Here is a 21,786-nt window from a genome sequence, read left to right on the forward strand (position 1 = left end):
TTGATAAACATTGACTATATTTAGTTTATTAAATAAGCCTTTTGAGGACGTTAAACTGTTTACGCTTGAAATAGTCCGTATAGCATGTTTTTGTCTGCTGAGTAGTTTTTTATCCTGGTTGCGTTGGTGCTACACCAAGTAATGTTCCCATAATTAAGGTAGCTGATAATATAATAAAAGTATATATTTTTTAAACAGTTTTGGTTTAAAAACTTTTAGCTTTATACAATAAGCCAATATTTCTTGATATTTTGTTTTCTATTATACTTATGTGCTCACGCCATGAAAGATTTTTGTCTAGAAATACTCCTAAGAAGGAGTGTTCCCCAGAAGTGTTCTCTTTTTATCATAAAATTTTCAATACAAAGAAAAGGAAGTTTTAATGGAATAATTTTTATTTCGTGTAGTCTATGAAAAAGAGTGTATTTGGTTTTACTTATTATTAAGAATAGTTTATTGGACTTGAACCATTCGGTTAAATTTGTGAGTTCCTTATTGACTGTTTCAAATAAAAAGTCAGCGTTACTATCAGATTAAAACAAGTTTCTGTCATCGGCGAATAAAATTGAAGTTAAAATATTAGGAAACCTATAAAAGTTGTTAATATAAACAAGAAAGACTAGTGGTCCAGGTATTGATCCTTGAGGAACACCACATGTGACTGTCATATATTTTAACTTTTCTTCGTTATACAATATATATTGTTTTCTATTTGTTAAGTAACTTTTAAACCAATCAATGTTTGAGTTTTTTATGCCATAATGTTTTAGTTTAACTAGAAGAATGTTATGATCAACTGTGTCAAACGTTTTGCTGAAATCTATGAAAACTCTTACTGTATATTTTTTTTTCATCAAACGCTTTTAGTATGTCATGAATGAGGTGAATAATGGCATGGTAAGTGGAATGTCTTGACTTAAATCCGAATTGTTTGTTGCAAAGAATATTATTACTATTTAGAAATAAATAAAGCCTATTGTATATAACTCTTTCTAATATTTTTGAGAAACAAGGAAGAATTGAGATCGGTCTATAGTTTACAACGTTTGAAACATCACCAGATTTGAAAATTGGTACAACTTTTGCAATTTTAAGTTTTTCAGGAAAAACGCCTTGTTTTAAAGATAGAATAAAAATGTGCAATAGTGGAATAGTTATACATTTAATTGATTTTATAATGACGCGACTGCTGATATCATCATATCCTAAACTTTTTTAAGGTTTTAACAAAAACTTTGCATCCAACAGTTCTCTTTCCGTAAGTTCATTATTGTCCATTGCATTAGTATTATTAGAATTTAAAAAAGATATTAATTTTACTTTTGTGGTTTCTATTTTTGATGCTAAGTTAGAATCTACACTAAAAAAATACTGATTAAACTGCTCTGCAATTAAAGATTTATCTGTTATAAGTTGATTATTTGATTTAAGATTGATTGGAAGGCTATTCCAATCAAGATTTTTTTTTCAGTTACTTCTTTAATTATGTTCCAGATCTTTTGCGTTTCAGTTTTGTGTTTACTTAACTGTTCAGAATATTAATATTTTTTAGAACGTCTTAATGTTGATTCAAAAAGACGCTTATAGTTTTTATACTTGGTTTCATTTTCAATTGTACTTATTTTAATAAGTTTATTATATAATCATTGAATACCCTTTGTTATCTTAGGATTTAATAGCGTTTATGTTTTGGCAAATTTCGTAGTCTCCGTCAGGGTTAGGGTTAGGAGTAATTACAAGTGGTATCTCATACTGGGTGTTGAACCCTTAGCAAGTTAGTAAACTTTTTGACGATTTTTTCAAATTATGTGGCAACTATTTCACCGTCTTTATTAATTGGTTTTTTTTCAAAATAAGTTCAAACAACAGAATACGTTTTTAGCATTTTACATACAATAAAGAAACTAATATATAAAATAATGTCATAAACACCTTTAAAATACAGATAAAATGCTTTATAATAAAAAAATATTTGAAAATAAAATATATTTAAAAAAAATGTAACTAAACCAACTAACTGAAATTTATCAACGAGAAACATTTTTTTTTAACAATAAAATTTATTTGAACTTAAGTTATATATTTTAAACTCAATTTATAAGTTTGAAAAAAGTACAAAAATGTTTTAAAATTTTGGTTAAATCTGTAAAATAAAATTTAATAAATTCATATTAATAAATTTATAAAATTTTCTTTTGTATAAGGTTACATAAAATTTTCGTATATATAAATATTTCGGTAAAATGTTCAAAACCTATAGTTCGAAAGTCGAACTGTATGTTTCGAAAATTTTTTTTGGACCTTGTCTTTCATTTAATCGAAGTTCGATTAAATGAAAGACATAAAATATCAAATATATCCGTTATTTATTCAGTTATAAATATATAAATAAATCCGAAATTTCCGTTGTGATCTTCATCACAATGAAAGATTTTACTCTTTTGCAGTGTTAAGAATCCAATGCCATCAACAAAAGGAATTAAATTGACTAGTGATAAACTTAAATCATTTGATTTAAATTTGGACAAAGACATTGCGGCTTTTGTAACTGATGGAGCTAGCTTAATGAAAAAAATAGGTCAAAATACTACGTCTGAGTGTCAAATGTGTTAGAACTACGATATTCATTATGTGTGATTGGTGGGCTATTTACAAAAAACAAAATTGATGCACTGCTTGAATGCAAATTTTGATGATGACCTTGTTGATATTAATATGAAAGCTTTAGATTATGATCAAGGTCATAGTGATAATGAAGATGTGACTGAAGTTCATGATGATATTCAATACTGTTATTGAAGATTCTATTCTATTATTGAAACTTGAATATCAAGAGACGGTTGCAAAATGAGGAAAATTGGTTTAAAAATTTCGCAGATCACTAGTGAGCAATAATCATGAACTTCGACCAAATGTAGTTGAAAAGTTTGGTTTAAAAAAAAAAGCTTTGATTTGTGATTATTCAAGGACAAGATGGAGCAGTATTCTTGACATGCTCGAACGTGTTTTGGAAGTGAAAATATAAGGAAAAATTACTCTGGTTGGTATGAATATTGATTTTCCTCTAGCTAGAAATGCGCCTAATGTTATTAATAAACTTTAACTTAAAACCATTATTTGCCATTTTCCATAAATACTCTTTCAAAAGAAAATGCTGATCTTTTTTATTCTGAAATTGTGATTCAATCTACATGAAAAAAACTTCATGAAACTAATACACTTAAAATTCAACTTGTCAAACAGCTTTTTAAATAGAATTATTGAAATAAGAAACATTTATTTATTCACCTCATGAAGTACTTGTCAAATCGGAATGTTTTAAATAAAGATAAAAGATTTAGCAACAAGATTAAAAAGAGAAGATTACTAATCTTGCTACTAATCTTGTTTAGCAATTATTTGAGCCATCTGACGATAGCTCTGATCTTGACAAGAAAGCAAATATTGATAGTCATGGGCGTCCGCAGGTCAAGGAGGGTCACTTGACCTACCCTAGATTTTCTAAATTAAATTCAGTTATTTCGGTATTTGGCTACATGTAATAATTGTCTACAGACCTTAATTACTTAAGTTCAATAATTTTTATTTAAATATTTACAACTAGTTACTAATTTTTTTTGCAACAGATATAGTTTCTTCCATTATTTTAGGTGGAAACCTCATACGAGTAATAATCAAACCGCAACAGACCTTATAGTAATCTGCAACGTAATAAATAATTATTTTCAACCTGTTTTTGAAGCTAAGTCAACACAGACAGACACCAAGTAGTCAGACCTTGCTTAATTACCATGCACTTATCGAACGCATTCGTATCTTACGAATCCGTGAAAGCAAACCTTTCGTACCTGATTAAGTACTGCCTGGCAGGGTTTGCTATTCTAATCAGCATAGCGTTTTCCGAACTGCTTGAGGCTGATGAAATAGCTTATCAACAAGAAAAAACTGAAATTACCCCCATCCTCGAGAAAGGTTGAACAGCCAAACTATTGATTAACATGTTTGAAGTTGAACAGCCATTGAAGTTGAACAGCCAAACTATTGATTAACATGTTTTGTATTGTTCCTTCGCAGCCTATTTATTGTGGACACTAGCATTGCATCACCATTTAACAAATACAATAACTTTCCGCAAACTGCTTGAAATCATTTAGCAAGTCACGTGGCAAAACGAGAAGATCTGTTTCAATTTAAAACGAATGCTAATAACAAAGATAAAGAAATGTATCATTAGACTTTGACTAGAAACGCATATTAAATCAAATAGAACCCACAAAGAGCTGACATAGATTTGCTAGGAGTTGATACAGACACAAATTGCTGAATCATTAAGCAAACACAAAGATTTTTCAATCCTAGTAGAAAAAACATCTGATATATCAGGAGCAAAAACATCATATTTTGCTCTACGTTTTGTAGGAGGTTCTGGTGGTAAATATAAATTCCATGAAAAAAATTATGGGATCCCATTCGCTGGAGTAAATGACAACTTCTGTGATATTAATTTGATAAAAACTAAGCTGATACTAATTTGAATTACTGCAATAAATGCAGACTGGACATAAAAAATTAATCTGAAAAAACTTTTTAGCAATGATTGGTGAGCCAGGCAGGGTTCAGGGTAAAATATAGATATTTTTTTCCAACGTGCATCGTCTCAATCTAGTAATTAATGATTTCATTTTAGTTGTGCAAGTGCGTGATGCAATTGTTATAATTAAAGCTATAATTAAGATTTACTAGAAAATACAAGCTGGAGGTCATTATTTCTAATGTGCGGTTGTTTTATGAAAAGCAATAGTCTGTGAAGTATAGAAGCATATGTATTTTATGGTATAACTTTGAGGAAATTTGCTAATTTGACAACTAACAACAATGATAAAACGTGACAAAATGCCCACTAGTTTCCGTATTCTTGTACTTTAATAAATATTTTTGTATGGATTGTGATTATCTTTACATATTCGACAATATTGGAATCCATTACTTTATTATTGCAAGCAATTCAATTGAATTTACTAAGTGCTCAAAAACTAATTATGACGTCAGTTAACCTTTTCCGTGAGTATTGACAGAATGCCAAAATTCATTTCAAGCAAGATATTTATACGTATTTAAATGCTCTTACATAGCAAATATATATTGATAAGAAAGCCCTTTTTTCTATGCAGATAGCAAGTACTTTGAAGCATTCCCGATAGTTGAAGCAGAAAAGGCACAGAGCTACGGCGGGAAGACTACTTTAGACAAACAATATTTTTGCTATACTGTATTCCATGATATCATGTTTAACGGACCTTTTTTGAAGATATAAGTCACCATTCCAACCTGCAATCTTAAAAAATCATCATTTCGCTGAATTTAGAAGGAGCGTTGCTATCATCAGTCGTGTGTACAGTAGTGATAACTTTAACCTTAAGGCGATGAATCGCTTTTGGTGCACACAAGAACAATCGCAAGGAATCAAAAAGGATATGCAGTTTATTAATTTATTGTTAACCACAGATTTTAACCAAGCTCTTCATTTCCTACTTCTTATACTGATTCTACAAAAGCCATGGGTGAAAAATATTTTTCTGTATTGTTTTTTGTAGAGCGTTCATCACAATAGTGTAAGCATCAACAAGACTGAATTTTATCTAGAAATTTATTGATATAGTTGTGTAAGATCCACACCGATAGCTGTTTCTTTTCAAAGATAAAGAATATGCAGCTCTGTTACCGCCTCTTATTCTGTTAATAGCATTGCGTTTAAAACTTTATAACTGTATTTTAATTGAACATTTTTGTAATACTATTCCATAACTATATCAAACACTTGAATAATCAAACACTTGAACATTTATCAATGACTTTGTCTGATTTATTTGGGATTGACACGCTTAGCAAAAAGGACACAGAATATTATCCAAAAAAATTGAAATCCCCAGTAACTCTCTATGCACAAAATTTTGCGGACAACCATGCTGATTGTGTAAGTGAATACGTAAAAAGTATAAAATTGAATTGAATTTAGCTCAAAAACTCAAATTTTTTTTTGAAAAATAAGATATTGAGATAAAACTTAACCATCAGGAAATTACAACAAATCTTGTTAAAAAGAATTGGCTGTTTTTGAACCTAGTTAGAATCTGTCCATTAATTATGTCAACAAAAAAGGAGGAAGAGGGGTTGGGGTCTGCAAATTTTTGACAGTTGTTGACAAGCAAGTAAGGGAGGAGGGGGGAGGCGAGTTCAAGCAAAATTGTCGCCAAAAATATGTTTTTTTTTACTTTTATTTCAATTTTGAGGTGGAGGAGACAAGGAAAAGGGTGGTAGTAAAAGATCCAAAAAAATTTGACATAATTAATGGACAGCCTCTAATGCTAGACCCATATAATTAGATTTACTCTTTAAGCTCTTCAAACAATTCCTCCTACATCAGTGTAAAAGCTGAGAGAGTTGTTTCTAATCTTGGACTTTTGTAACTAAAACAGCAAATTCTTTAAATAATGAATCTTTAGATGCATTGACTTTTTTTTAAAAAAAACTATTAAGAGTTTTCATTGATACTATTTGCTTTTGTTCTTAATAATGATGATAAATAAATAAATATTTTTGTGCAAATTTTGTATTACTTTAAAAAATTTTTTTTTTTAATTTTTCCATAATAGTTCGTACTTGTTCCGGTTCGAACTTTTAAAAAAATGTCCTTACTGGAAGTCCTAATTAATCCTAAATTTATAACTTTAGAATTTGTCAAAAATATAAAAATTAAATTAAATTCAACCTTTACTAAAAAGAATGTGCTCTAATATTGTACACTAGAGAAAGAAATAGATTAATAATGTAATAAACTGTTTTTTAAAGAATTTTTTTCACTCTGATTTAACGCTAATTAATAATTTAAAAGTTGCTTAAAAATACAAGAATTAAAATTTAAAAAAAACGATTGAATTGTTTATTCAGTATCAATTCACTATAATATAAATGTATATATAATACATAATTATTAAAGATCAATTCATTTGCAATATTTTTTGTTTTCGGAATTTTTCCGCATTTATACTTTATTTCTTGTTTACAACAATTTTCAAAACTTATTCGAAGTATTTCAAAAAATGTAAGTTTATTATTTTCAGTTTACATTAAAAAGTTTAATTGCATTTTTGGGTGTGGAGACGAATTGCAAAATCAAAGAATCCTGATAACCTGTAAATATATCTTTTGGCTCAAGGTTTAAATTATGACGTTTTACGAAAAGAAGTTCATATTTCTTTTAATAACTTTTTAGGTTTATTGAGTTATCAATGTACGGGGAAAGAAGGGGAAAACGGGGCAAGATGGCGAATTGCTTTTTACAACTAAACAAAAGATTTAAAAAAAAGCTGCAGTTATACGTTATATTTAAAAATACCAACTAGTTTTTATTAAACATTGCAAACAAGATTTTACATGCTTTAGTTTTTTTTTTACACTTTTTCAAAATTTATACGGTTACGGTTATTGTGAATAAGTGGTGTTCTACGGGAGTATTTTTTTTGATAAATTTTTGGACTAGGCGCGTTTATTTTGCAATACTTTAATAGATTAGTTGACATTTTTTAAATTATAAAGAAGTTGGAGACTGAAAACGCATAATTAGTCATCTTATCCCAATTACGTGACTAGATTACCATTATATAAATTTTACATTTTAATTTTTATTTAAACTTTTTCTACCTTTAACTGAAAACTTATGCAATATTTCGTTATAATAAAATAAACATACTGAACAAAACGGTGTAGTTGGATGACTGACACTTTTGCAATAACTAAAGATTTACAAAACGTTGACCATTTTGCCCCATCTTCTCCTTTTTTAATACTTAAAACAAATATATTTTATTATTAAGACTCTAATTTTTGAGAAACAGCCTGTGGTTTTATGTAAAACTTTCTTTTTATGTAAAACTTAACTTGTGTAGAGACGGGCTCCCTGCCTCATGAGTCCTAATAGGGGCTGCTAAATAATCATTAGTTTTTTATTTTTTTTATTTTTTTGTTTAGCAGAAATAGGTTAGTGGCCATAATTAAACTTTATCGCCGGAGGAAGGAGGAAGAGATAATAATTTCTAAGATATGGGTAACTCATGAATGTGCAAACCTTGACTAAGTCACTGTTCGTTAGAGCACGCTTTTTCTCTAGTTTTTTTTCTTTGTATTTTCCCCTTTTCTTCACCTCTTCAACCACTCAAACAAAAATGAAAATTAATTTTTTTTCTTTTGTTTTATTATTAGCTATTCATAAAACTCCAGACAATAGTTATTCCTTTATTATTTTATTAAAGACATCTAAGTAAAGACATCTGTTCAAAAAGAGGCTTTGTGTGTTCTTTTTTATTTTTAAAATTAATTATCTCGTATCGCTTGCTTCTGTTTACGATAGTGAGGTTCTAGTTTGCTTTTATAGGTACTATCCCATGCTGTATTACCGTAATTTAAATAACTTTGAACAAACCTATGGTAGATTTGCTTTTTCAATAAATGGCGTGATCGGTATATTATTCCGATACTTTTAGATATTTCACTACCTAAATAGACGATATGTTTATTACAATTTAGATTTTCGTCAACAAAAACCCCTAAAAATTTGGTAACATTATCCTATCTTATTTCTCTATTTTCAATAAATAATTTTGGAAGAGAAGATTCGACTTCTTTTTTTTTTATAAGAAGGATAAAACAAAGAAAACTTCGTTTTACTTGAGTTAACAGAAAGTTTGTTTGCCCTAAACCATCCAGAAATTTTTCTAGTTCTTGATTCATTTCTACGTACAGTTCGTTTATAATTTTTCCAGAGATAAAAATGTTGCTATCATCTGCAAACATTATAGTTGAAATTCGTTTTGATACCCGATAGAGATCGTTAACATAGATTGAAAAAAGCAAAGGCCAAAGTATTAAACCCTGAGGAACACCACACTTTTATATAGAAGGATTAGAAAGTTTATTATATCCATAATATATAGATTGCGCACGTTTATCTAAGTAGCTTTCTATCCATTTGTTCGTTCTACCCCTTATGCCATACATGTTAAGCTTTGATAATAATATTTTGTGGTCGACTGTATCAAAAGCTTTAGAGAGATCTATGAATACACCTAATGTAACTTCTCCGTTTGTAAAAGAGTTTTTTATTTCATTAACTAAGTGAAGGATTGTGTGTTCAGTTGATGTATTTTTTTGAAAACCGAATTGCTTGCAGTAAATAAAATTATTTTCTTTAAGAAAAAGTATATACTCTATTGCGGATAATTCTCTCAAGTATCTTAGAGAATGTAGAAAGTATTGATATTGGTCTGTAATTGCCTATTACACTTGTATCTCCTGATTTAAAAATAGGTTTTACTTTCGCAGTTTTCAGTATTTCAGGAAAGATACCTTCCTTTAAGGAGTGTTTGAATATTTTAAATAAAGGAGCTTTAAGCTCGTTTTGGCAATTAATTACTATGCTGTTATTAATATTGTCGATTACGGTTGCTTTGTTTCTTTTTAGGCTTTTATAAGCATTGTCAAATTCTAACATGGTTAGTTTTTTGTTATTCAATTCATTTTTATTACGATCTAAGTATTTATCAAAAGATTTATTTACACTAGGAATTTGGGATGCAAGTTTAGATCCTATATTAACAAAGAAGTTGTTAAACCCATTTGCAATGACGTTTTCATCAGCAATTGTTTTATAGTTGATTTTTATAGATTTAGGAAAGTACGGTTTGTTAATTTTTGGTTTACCAATAATTTCATTCGGTAAATGCTATGTTTTCCTAGAATCTGTTTGACACTTTTCAAGTAGTTTATTATAATAACTAGCTTTAGCGGTTTTTTAATTTTCTCAAAGAGACTTGCATAATTCTTGTATTCCAATTTTGTTTTATCGCATTTTTTTTAAAGGTACTTTATATATAATTGTTGTTTCCGCCTAGATAATTTTTTAAGACCTTTACTGAATCAAGGTGAATTTATGTCTTTAAATTTAACTGTTTTTACTACTTTGGGGAAGTGTTCATAAAGAAATAAAAAATATATCTTTTTTTTTATATTTATTTAAATTTTGTTTGAGGTATTTATTGAAATAAATATCGGAGATTGATCCAATATAGATGTTTTAATTACCACTTTCTTTAAGAAGATTTCAAATAAAGAATTAGTTAGTATATTATCTATTAGTGTTTGCGAATTTTTTGTAATTCGCGTTGGTTTATTTATAAGAGGAATAACACCAAATCAAAATAAATTATTGTAAAAACTTTGTGTTTCTTTATTATTTTCATAATTTAGAGCATTAAGATTATCATCTCCTAGGACATATAATTTTTTTTTTTCTTGGAAGCTTTTCAAAATAATATTTTGAAGATGGTTTAAGAACATTTCTGTTGATGTTTGTGGCGGTTTATAGCAGCATGATATTAAGGTATTTTTAAAGTCATTGTTAATGATTTCAATAGAAACAAATTCCCTGTCATAATCAGATATGCATTAGGGTGTGTCATACTTTATGATTTTTTTAAAAAAACGTTTTTACAAAAACCCGGTATATAGAAAACTTGTGTTCAACTATTTTAACATCAAAAACAAAAAAAAAACAAAAAAAAAATTTAGGTTAAGCTACCGGGAAGTGTGTTTTGAAATTGCATATTTATGGTCAATTTTTCGTAATTAGCTTTGACCCTAACCACAGATACTGTTTTGCGTCCACGCATTTTTAAACGCAAGTAATCGTTTACACCCACTCACTTTGAATTCTATGTAATATCAAAACTATATAAAGTTGCCGATGTGTAAATTGCCAAACTAATAATTTATACTTTATATGTTAAAATATATTATTAAAAAAATATTTACGCAAAAAGTTTGCAAATTACGAGCTTTGCTATTTAATCATGACAGAGTCAATATCCTCAAGAACTAGAAAAAGGAGTGGATCAAAGCTTTCTGAATATATAAGTTCTGGAATAAACATTCTTGTATCGGAGTTACCAACGCAAAGAAATCTTCTTAGTTTTGGTCTGTTTTTGCAAGAAAGAAACAATAGAAACAAAAGAAATTATCCGATAAAATCTTTAATGAACGATGTTTACTCAAAGTTAGATTGTAAATGGATCCACGCCAATGCTTTATTTGTACATTCTGTAATACATATTGAACATCTTCTTACTGCAACATTGGTGAATGATTGGAATGCAGCCAACTTGGTTGCTCGGGGAAAAGCAAGCGTAAAGGATAAAGATAGATTTGTGGCAAACCTTGACAAGTTGTTTGATATACTGAATTGTAATTGCCAAATTATTACTTGTCAAGAAAAAAACTGTTTGTCAGAATGTAACGATAAAGCCCACATTAATTGCACGTGCGAAAAGAAGAAAAAGATTCCAAAGAAAGAGTACTTGGGCAAAGAGCTAAAATAGGGACTACCGGTCCACATCAAATCGGGTTAACTGACTTGAAAGAAAACAAAAAGCTACATAAAACGGGAGAAAGAAGATTGAAGGAAGAAGTAAGATTTTTTTAATTAGTTATTTTTTTAATTAGCAATTTGTTAATAAAGAAAAATCTCTAAAGTAAAATAAATTTTATTTATATTACAAGTAAATCTGCCTATTTCAACTTAAAAATAACAAAATATAATTAAATTTATGTTACGGTATCTTACAAAGCATTAGTTAATAAAAATTCAATTACTTTATCTATAGATAAAACAAAAACCATCTCAAGAACAGCAACAAACAACTAGAAGTCAGGAAGAAATGTTTGAATTTTAATTGAGCGTAACAGAGGATCTATTTAGTAATGAAAGTTTTGTAACAAATAGCAATACTGAACTTAATCTAAAGTGTCAACAGAATGAAGGTCATGAACATTTACAAGGACAAAGGAATTACGAAAGTATTTCCAACATAGCTTTAGCAAGAATACAGTATGGTACAGGCTTACGGGAAACAGCTGCAATTGTAACGGCAGCTTGGATGGATGCAGGAATAATTAAAGAAAATGATACCAAGTTAGTTATTGATCACAGTAAAGTCAAACGAGCTCAAGAAAAAATTACGCAGTCTCTTTCTATAGAGTTTGATACTCAATGCAGGTCTAGCATTATTGATTGCGTTTTTTTTGATGGCAGAATTGATAATACAAAAGTTCAATTAGTGGTCAAAGGCTCGTCTAAATATTATCCTGCTACAATCAAAGAGGAACATTATACATTATGTTAAGAGCCCGGAGGGAGATATCTTTTCCATTTTACACCTGAAAAGGCTCAAAAATCTATGAAACACGCTGAAGTAATTGCTCAGAATATATATGAATTTTTGAAAAATAATGGTACAGCTTAAAAGCGATCGGTGGTGATTCTACTAGTGTTAACACAGGGCGGTCAGGCGGAGCAATACATTGGCTGAAAGTGAAATTAGGAAGAAAGCTAAACTGGCTGGTTTGCGCACTCCATACAAATGAACTTCCTCTGCGTAATCTGATAACTACTCTTGATGGAGAGACTCTGAGCAGCAACAAAAGGAGAGGCAGTATTGGAAAATTATTAAATGACGCAACTGCTCGGGAAATTAATCCATCCTTTGAAAAAATTGATGTCGGATATCCGCTTATTACTCTAAAGGATAAAGTAATAAAAAATTTATCCTCAGATCAGTTTTATGGATATAAAATAGTCTCTGCTATTAGAAGTGGAGAAATACCCGCAGACTTGGTTTTGCTTGAAATTGGGCCAGTTAATTATTCCAGATGGTTAACAACTGCTAACAGACTTTGTAGAGTTTGGGTCTCAAAACATGAGTTAAAAGGCAAGAATTTAAAAAACTTAAAATTAATAATTGAGTTGATTGTTGGAGCTTAAATACCTATGTGGTTTAAAATTAAAGTCGAACACAGGTTTACTGAAGGACCGAGACATATTCTTTACCAGCTTAGCCTTCTGAAACATCGATCAAGTGAGGTACTAAAATAAAACATTTATGTTTAAAAAACTATAATTTTAAATAAATTTTTTATTAATGTAATTTAAAAGAAATTTTTGACTAACGCTCCGTTAAGCCTAACGGAGAGATAAGAATACGGCCCCTGGTGATGAAAAGCTTCAAACTGGTGATAAAAATGTGAGAGCAAGAATAACTCCAGAAATAAAACAAGATGCAACAACGCTTATACAACTAATTGACTGGACTATCTCCTATGAGCCTATTCTTACTTGTGATCTGACAGCAGAAGAAGTAAAACAGATAATATTTCAGCCTATGAATGTTCCGAATTGGCCTTGTCATGGGCAGTCAGTTGAAAGACGAATTAAACAGGTAACAGAAGTAGCAAGCAAAGCTTATTCTCATGAAAAAGATGGTTTTATAAGAGGGCAGGACTTATCAAGACAATTGATGTCTACAAATCGATCAAAGAAAGATTTGATTTTAATGACAAAAATAAAAGAAATTTTTTTCTTTTTTTATTAAATTAATAACTTCATGATAGATAAATGATTATAAACGGAAACTATTATAAACGTTTTAATAATAATAATAAAAATATAATTAAAAAAAATAAATTTAAGCCGACAAAAATATACAACCACAAGCAAACTTTAACTATTCTCGAAAGAAATTTTCAGGAAATTTAAAAATACTTATTTATTTCATCTGAAAACATGTAAGGTGTTTCCATATTCATTAATGAAAAGTTATCAATAAAGTTTATGTCAAGATCACGTTTATTAAAAGTGTTTTGATCATTTATTTTAAAAACCTTATCTGAAATGTTTTCAAAAAGACTTTCGTATTCAAACGTTTTCGGATTAATTTTAAAGGGTATCGCTATTGAATAATTATCAATAAAAATATTCAAAAAATAAATAAAAATTAAATAAACCGTAAATAAAATAAGTAGAAAATTACTTTTTATTTGTCTTCCACTAGCGTACATAAGCTTGTCGTTATTTTATCATACAGATGAAATAACATCAAGTTCTTTTTTTTTTCAGCATATTTTTGTTACTTTTTTTACTTTAAATTTTCAAAAAATTAAAGTAAAAAAATCAACAAAAGTGCAAATCACAATATTTAAGAGCCATTTTCTGAGAAAACCAGGCAATGCTCAAAAGTGATATCTTTCAATCATTCTCAATTTTAGATATTGCGTTGTTTGTAATATTAAAAAGAAGCCTGTAAATTTTTTTTTTTAAATATTTCTAGTTCCTGAGTTATGGTCGGTCAAACTTTTGCCCTTTTAATACTTGGAAAGTCACTTTTGGGGTTTTATGATTTTTAAAGATTAAAAGCAATGAGACCACTGCACCCTAAGTTTCTTTTCATATTATGGAAGTATAGGTAGAACTAAAAAAAAAAAAATCAAAAAACCTGAGGACAACCCTTCCTTTACCTAAAAATCATAAGCTGAAATCACACATTTTTAAATTTGGGGCCTACTTTAAATACATTTATCTCGGAGCGTAAAAAAGTGCCCGCGACTTATCTTATTCTTTTTTGAAATAGTATCTCATTTTTATTTGAATGGTCTAAAGAAACTGAGAGGATATTGTTTACAAAAAAACTTATGAGTCATCAAAGTGTCAATAAATGTTTTAATTAGCGTTCAAATATCAGCCATTATGGAAAATGGGAAAGGTCCCAAGATTGAATTAATAAATTTTCTATTACTCTATATTACAATTTTTTTATTGCAAAAAAAAAACTTAGGGGGTAATATTACATTGTTGTAATAACTTTACGTCAAAATGATGCTAAATCTGTTTTTTGTTTTTTTTTCATTTATACGATTGTGAACTTGAGAAAAATTTTTTTTCAGTAAACATTTTTAACTTGATGTTTATTGAACATAATAAATTATTGTTAGGTATTATTTCTTAATTTACAGTTATTCAGTATGGTTTGATGAGCATTTAATTCTGAATTATTCAGAACAGAAAATGAGCATTTTATGCTTAATGTACTTTAAAAAAAAACATTTAGTTGCAAAAAATGTCAGAGCAAGAGGTTGTTGTTGAAAATGTTTGCAAATTTAATGATGTCAAGTGTGGACCATATCCTCGTTTCAATGAAAAAAGGTTATTCAAGATACAAGATCTAACTTTGGATGTCAAAGCACACTTTGTAAAAATTAAAGTAAGAAATGCTTTTAGCAGTTGTAAAAAAAAAACCTGTTAGCATCATATAGTAGTGTATAATGATTGTTGTTTAATTCCCTCAGTTTACATTGCATAATATCTAAGTTTTATGTTTTTAGGTTTTAAAGGTGCACCACGAGACAGAATGGACAGAAAAGTCTCTTACAGAAAACTGAGGGTGCATATCACTTTCTGATAACGACTATATGTGTCCTTACCATAGATTTAACTTTGGTAAGATTTGCTTACAACCGTATTTCAAAAACAACAAAATTTAATTACTAAAAAACATAAAAAAAATTTGAAATATTTAAATAAATAATTCAAATTTTGATTTTTGTAAAAATTCAAGGTATTGGCTGGGTTCCTCCAAGAAGATGCTGTCATCCAATGCATGAACTAAGTGTTGGTGAAAAATCACCATCTGTAAGAAGTGTTTCAATAAATATGTCAACAAATGTTTCAAAATATTACAACAAAAATGTTCCTGTAGGTTCCGTATTTTGTCACAATCACCTTAAATCGGAGCGCATTCTTGTTCAAACTAAAACAAGTACTGCCACTCACGAAGAGTTAGTTGAGGATAAAACTGATTTTGATTTTGAGCCTAAAGAAATTTTACTTTCTGGAGAAAATGTTGAAGGTGCTACATCTACTGGTAACAACCTATCAGAAGCACTTCACATCAGCCCTTTTCAGTTTCAGATAAAGAATAAAAAGGTAGCTGATCTCAGCAATTGAACCAAAAATAATTAACGAAGAAAATTTATAAAAGCCAAGGTACAGCTTGCAAAGAGGTTTGCTGAAGCTGTTGCCCCAGATCAGAGTGAAGACTTTATCTCAATTGTTTTAAATAGATCTTTGGAAACTTCAGACAATAATGCAGTACCTGAAGATCAAAAAAACTTGTTAAAATTTATGAAGAAAGTGACTCTATGGGTAAACATGTTGTTCTGTGTTTAATTGAACATGAAAAATTTACTAAGAAGGTACTTATGAAAGTTTTTGGGTGCTCCCAAATACAAGATAGACCAGGCACAAAAAGTGAAGAATGCTAACATTGGTATAACTATTCCTGTCGAAAAAGATATTACGCGAAATCGACTAGAGCAGAAAAAAGCTGAACATTTTCTCGATTTCATATTTAACAGCAATCTTCTTCAAGATGTTGCATATGGAGTCACAAAAATTAAATTTGACTCAAATGATGTATATAAAATATCTTGTGCAGTTTTGACAGCTAAAATGAGTCATACAATTGTATTTTATAATGAAGTTTGCAGAAGTGAGATCTACTCTCCTTTATCGGAATGTAGTTTGTGGCAAATACTTCATGCTGTTAAACCATCTTAACGAAAATTTTCAGCGGGACTGGATGATATTACTGCTGCAGCTAAGAATAGTTTCTCTATGTTGCAAGATTTATCTTTGAAGTACCAAAATAGAGAGCTGAGTAATTTATTTGAACGCAGCAAACGATATGACAAAACTAATTTCCAGTTTAAGTGCAGTGCGACCTACCCTAGTTCTATTTCCCACTGCCCATTTGCTTTGAGTGATATAACCGACAAGCAATTGCAACAGATTTCAATAGCACCAAACTATAAGATTTGTTATGAGCGTAAAAATTTAAACAAATCCTTAGTTGAGATAAAAAGATTAGCAATTCAGCCGTCGAGGATACTATTTATGATATTGAAGTTGCTGAAAAAGATATCATTGATTATAAAAAACATTTAATGCTTGATTGTCAACAAAAAAAAGCCAAAATTTTTACTTTTGAAAGTCTTGATGAAGAAACTGGATTTTGGTTGAAAGACTATTGCCAAAAAGTTCTACCATCCAAATTCAGGGAAGGTCAAAAAGAATATTTTGAAAAAAAGGGGATGTCACTGCATGTAGACATTTTCTTCACTAAGAAAAATAATATTTTACATAAAAAGGTCTATTTTACAGCTCTTCATATGTGTGAGCAAGGTTTATCGGAAACACTATCAATTGCCCAATTAGTTCTTCCAAAGTTTAAGCATGACCATTCTGGTGTTAATACACTCTTTGCAAAATCCGACAATGCTTCATCGTACCATGGCAACTTTATAATGGAAGCTCTTTTTATGTTGTGTAAAAATAACCTATACAGCTTAAGCGCTACGATTACAACGAACCTTGTCGTGGCAAGGATCAGTGCGACAGAGAAGCTGCCGGAGCAAAGTCGTTGAATCGTAGCTTTGTTGACGCTGGTAACGATTTGATGTGTGCAGAGGACATTTATACTGTTTTACATTACGGACATGGGCTGAAAAATTCTGCTGTTGGTGTTGCCACTATAAAGGGGAAAAGCAAGTTGAGTGGAACAAAAATAGCTAAAATAAGTCAGTATCATTCGTTTGAGTTCTTTCATAATTATATGACAATGTGGCGATACTATGCAGTTGGCGATGGAGTTAAACAAGAATATTCCAATGTCAATTTTGATCTGCTGATGTTTTTAACACACCCATATAGTGATACTGAAAAGAAAACAAGAGTTTTTAAAAGCAATATGAAGAAAAAGTTTCGCGAAGATAGATTACTAAATTTGTTCACTTTTGCTCTGAGCCAATTTGTAATGGATCATTCCATACATCAGAAGAACTAGAAGAACACATGATGTCGGGAAGACACATTATTAGCACTTAAAAATCAGGAATGGATAACGTGAGACAGAGTTTCATAATGAAGATGCAAGTTCAGTCAAACTTACATAGTTATAAACCAAACTCACAACAGGAGGTATTTGAGGAAGAATGTTCTGACATTAGCAAATATGTTAGAGGTTGGGCCTTACCTACACGCAGTAACTTCCGGTATAGTATGAGACAAAAAGATGTATTATACAAACTCTCCATATGGAAGGTGAAGTATCTGGAAAAAAGTTTAGCCCAGAGCAGGTGCACCTTTTGATAAGAAAAGAGCTTCAAGTCTCAGAAAACGTAGCAACTCAGCAAATAAGATCACTATTTTCACGTTGGAGCAGGCTAAAAAAAGACAAAAGATTAAATGAACCAATTGATGTTGGTAGTACTAATGCGGATAACGAAGAAGAAGAAGAGACAGCAGATCAAGGTAATAATTTTTATATCTACTCTCATGAATATATATTTTAATATTATTTTGTAATTATAAATATTTGTACAAGTGTTTGTATAAATATTTATATTTTTCTTTCTGTAGATCTAAAAGAATTAGAAAATGAAGAATTTGAAAAGGAATTTATAAGCATTGCCATTGATTTATTTAGTGCATGGCATGAAAACGATTGGATTGTTGTTATTTATATGGGCAAGTGGTATCCTGGGATTATAAATGAGGTACTTCATTTTCATTCAATGTTTAAAAAAATGTTTTTCATTTAAATAAAAACATTTTTTTTAAACATTATTTGATCATATTGAATGTGTCACTAAATTTAAACGAAGTTTTACTTTTGTCAAATGAGAATCAGATTTTTCAAACTATTTTTCAAATTAGAAAAATCATTACTCATATTAGGTTCTCAGTGATGGGTACAATGTGAGCTGTATAAAGTATGCTTCTGCAGTCAAGAAACTTTTTAAGTGGCCAGCTTTTCCTGATGTTATAAAGTACAAAGACAGTGAAATCATTTGTGGGATTCTACCACCTTTACCGTTAAAACAGTCTGGAAAATATAAGCTTAGGGATGATCAATTTGAAAAATTCCAAAAAGCATTTTAAAGCAACAATGCATTAAAATTAAAGATATAGGATATGTAAAACTGATTTATAACGCAAACAATGACATAATAAGATAAGGACATCATATAATATATTGATTAATTCCGCTGCTACATTCGGTTTTTTTTTTTTAATATATATAAAAAATTTAACTTTTTGTGATGGAGTTATTTTAACAATGAAATATTACCCCCTAAGTTTTTTTTTTGCAATAAAAAAATTGTAATATGGAGTAATAGAAAATTTATAAATTCAATCTTAGGACCTTTCCCATTTTCCATAGTGGCTGATATTTGAACGCTAATTAAAACATTTTTTGACACTTTGATGACTCATAAGTTTTTTTGTAAACAATATCCTCTCAGTTTCTTTAGACCATTCAAATAAAAATGAGATACTATTTCAAAAAAGAATAAGATAAGTCGCGGGCACTTTTTACGCTCCGAGATAAATGTATTTAAAGTAGGCCCCAAATTCAAAAACGTGTGATTTCAGCTTATGATTTTCAGACAAAGGAAGGGTTGTCCTCAGGTTTTTTGATTTTTTTTTTTTAGTTCTTCCTTTACTTCCATAATATGAAAAGAAACTTAGGGTGCAGTGGTCTCGTTGCTTTTAATCTTAGTTTAAAAATCATAAAACCCCAAAAGTGACTTTCCAAGTATTAAAAGGGCAAAAGTTTGACCGACCATAACTCAGGAACTAGAAATATTTAAAAAAAAAAAATTTTCAGGCTTCTTTTTTACCCTATTAGCATTACTGTATATAAAATTGAGCGCGATTAAAAGATATCACTTTTGATCCGACAGTACTTTTGCCTGATTTTATCAAAAAATGGCTCTTTAACAACCAGGGTGCGGATTCTCAACACTTTCGTAAGTCAAAAACTTGCGTAAAGTTTGCGTTAGTTATGTTCAAAGACTTATGTTCAAAGTCACGCAAAGAGGTATTCACAAACCTTGCGCAAACAAAAACTTACGAAATTCCTAAGTTTTTACGTATGTTGTTACTTACGCAAAAAGTCTAAAAAACGGTATTCGCAACATATTCCTAAAATGTACTCAGTAAACTTTACGCAGGAAAAGTTACGTCTGTTATTTTCTGACTTTTGTTTGGCGTAACTTTATATTTAGCTTTATATTAAGTTTGGCGTAACTTTTTATCATCTAATAATATTTAAAAATGGTGTTTTTATTATTATAAAAGATACCAGATTTTGTTTGTTATTGCCAATAAAATTTAATCTTATCTTAATTTTATACTGCTATACGTTAAGTTATTCATTTGAATAATACAACTAAATTTTTTTTTAACAACAATAACAATAGCAGTATATTTACCAAAAATTTAGATGTATTACATAACTTGTTTTACAAAAGTTGTTTTCACCATAAATTTAAGGTTAAAAAATATACACATATATATATGATGGATGGTTCACTCTCTCATAGCTTAGCTAAAACAAGGAGAGCGACCATAGTACGGATATATCATATAGTTTTGTAGTATACCAATAACTTATTAAATAAGTTAAATTAATAACTAGTTATTGTCATACATCAAAACTATATGATGGATCCATACTATATTAACTTATGGTTGTATCTATACTATACCATCTATACTATATTATACAAAAATATATACAATAACGTTACTGAAGTATATACTTTAACTTGCATAACTAGCATAAAGAAAGAGAGAGAGCCTCTTTCTCACTCTCTGTGTGAGAGAGAAAATATTTGCGCTGACATAGATACAATATTCACAAAAATATGTAATTAATTCATTAGTTTTTCAAATATCTTTTTTTTATTTATAAATAAGAACAAGACTATTTCAAAATACAATAATGCTAAAATTATCTCTGAGTAATCAGGCTATTGAAATAAAAAAGTATTGTAACCTAAATATTAAACTTTCTTTAAATAATGATGCTTTGTTTTTCGATAATTTCAATTATTCAAAGGTATTAAAGGTATAACAGTATTAAGATTATTTTGAATAATAATGCTCTGTTTTTAATTATTTCAATTATCAGGATATCCTGATATTATCATAGATAATATCAGGATATTCTGATATTATTATAGATAATATCAGAATATTATCTATGGATAATTTATATTATTAAAAAAAAGAGCAACTTTTTTCATAGCCTAATTTCTTGGTAAATAATATTGTTATTTGCAAATAATAAACATATTCTGTAATAGTTTGAATTATTTTGGTAGATCTTTTATTTTGTATATCTAAATGAAATCTCGTTGTTGAAGTTTGTTATTACAAAGAGCAGAAATTCTATAAAAAGTTCTTTGATCCACGAGTTAATCCAAATGGAGTGATAGCGTTTTTAACAATTCAGTAGAATTATTATCTGTTGCTGCTGAAAATAGAATTACAACTCTTGAAACGACATCATATTGTTCACACTGGTTGTAGCTATTAGATTGTACTGTATTTGGTGTCATTGAAACCTACTACAATACTTGTTGTTGTGATTTAATTAATACTTGCTCTGTCAATGAGTCAAACTTTTTTATACTGCACATACCTGATTCACAGAGTTAACTTTACTCTATCCCTCAAATATAAGAATCATGCTTAATAGGTACTCAAAATAGATTGGAAGAATGTTTGTGATATATATGCTATTACTTTTAAAAGTAATTGCACGTATATGTTATATGGGTCTGTTCAAATAATACGAAACACTATTTTGCTGTTTTTAGACTCCCTTCTTTATATATGTGACATTTTAAACAATCTCTCCCCGCCCTCTTTGTGACGTGACATTACTTTTAAACAAATATTTCTTTGAGTTTGTACTTTTTTGCTAAAGGTTTACTATTCCGCTGTGATTAGAATTTAAATTTTAAAAACTTTGTCAAGTCACACTGTGGCTAACC

At 29.2% G+C, this 21,786-nt stretch overlaps 2 protein-coding genes across 4 annotated transcripts in view; both read left to right on the top strand.

The window, feature by feature from the left end:
• Positions 1–6,975: 6,975 nt before the first annotated feature.
• Positions 6,976–21,786, top strand: part of LOC100197857 (MARVEL domain-containing protein 1) — a 46,201-nt gene continuing 31,390 nt past the window's right edge. The window contains exon 1 of one of the 2 annotated variants that reach the window (XM_065819083.1): positions 6,976–7,102. The gene's annotated coding sequence lies outside the window, so the exon portion shown is untranslated. The remainder of the gene's footprint in view (positions 7,103–21,786) is intronic. The other variant, XM_065819084.1, reaches the window with a different exon arrangement.
• On the top strand, positions 14,989–20,517 carry LOC136091470 (uncharacterized). 2 transcript variants are annotated; one of them, XR_010644008.1, is made up of 4 exons: positions 14,989–15,143; positions 15,265–15,379; positions 15,498–18,250; positions 18,359–20,517. XR_010644008.1 is itself a non-coding variant. In XM_065819085.1 (4 exons), the coding sequence occupies exons 3-4, from the start codon at positions 18,034–18,036 to the stop codon at positions 18,538–18,540; spliced, it is 399 nt and encodes a 132-aa protein (XP_065675157.1). In that variant the 5' UTR covers positions 14,989–15,143; positions 15,265–15,379; positions 15,498–18,033; the 3' UTR covers positions 18,541–19,591. The 2 variants fall into 2 exon arrangements, 1 of the variants encoding a protein (XP_065675157.1); XM_065819085.1 differs by having other exon boundaries at positions 18,359–19,591.

This window comes from Hydra vulgaris, chromosome 15 (assembly GCF_038396675.1).
Source record: "Hydra vulgaris chromosome 15, alternate assembly HydraT2T_AEP".
In the NCBI taxonomy this organism is placed as follows: domain Eukaryota; kingdom Metazoa; phylum Cnidaria; class Hydrozoa; order Anthoathecata; family Hydridae; genus Hydra; species Hydra vulgaris.

Excerpts from the sequence above, each read along its gene's own strand:
- LOC136091470 (XM_065819085.1), top strand. The coding sequence starts at position 18,034 with ATGGAAGGTGAAGTATCTGGAAAAAAGTTTAGCCCAGAGCAGGTGCAC. Across the intron at positions 18,251-18,358 it reads AGAAGAGACAGCAGATCAAG|ATCTAAAAGAATTAGAAAAT; the intron begins GTAATAATTTTT and ends TTCTTTCTGTAG.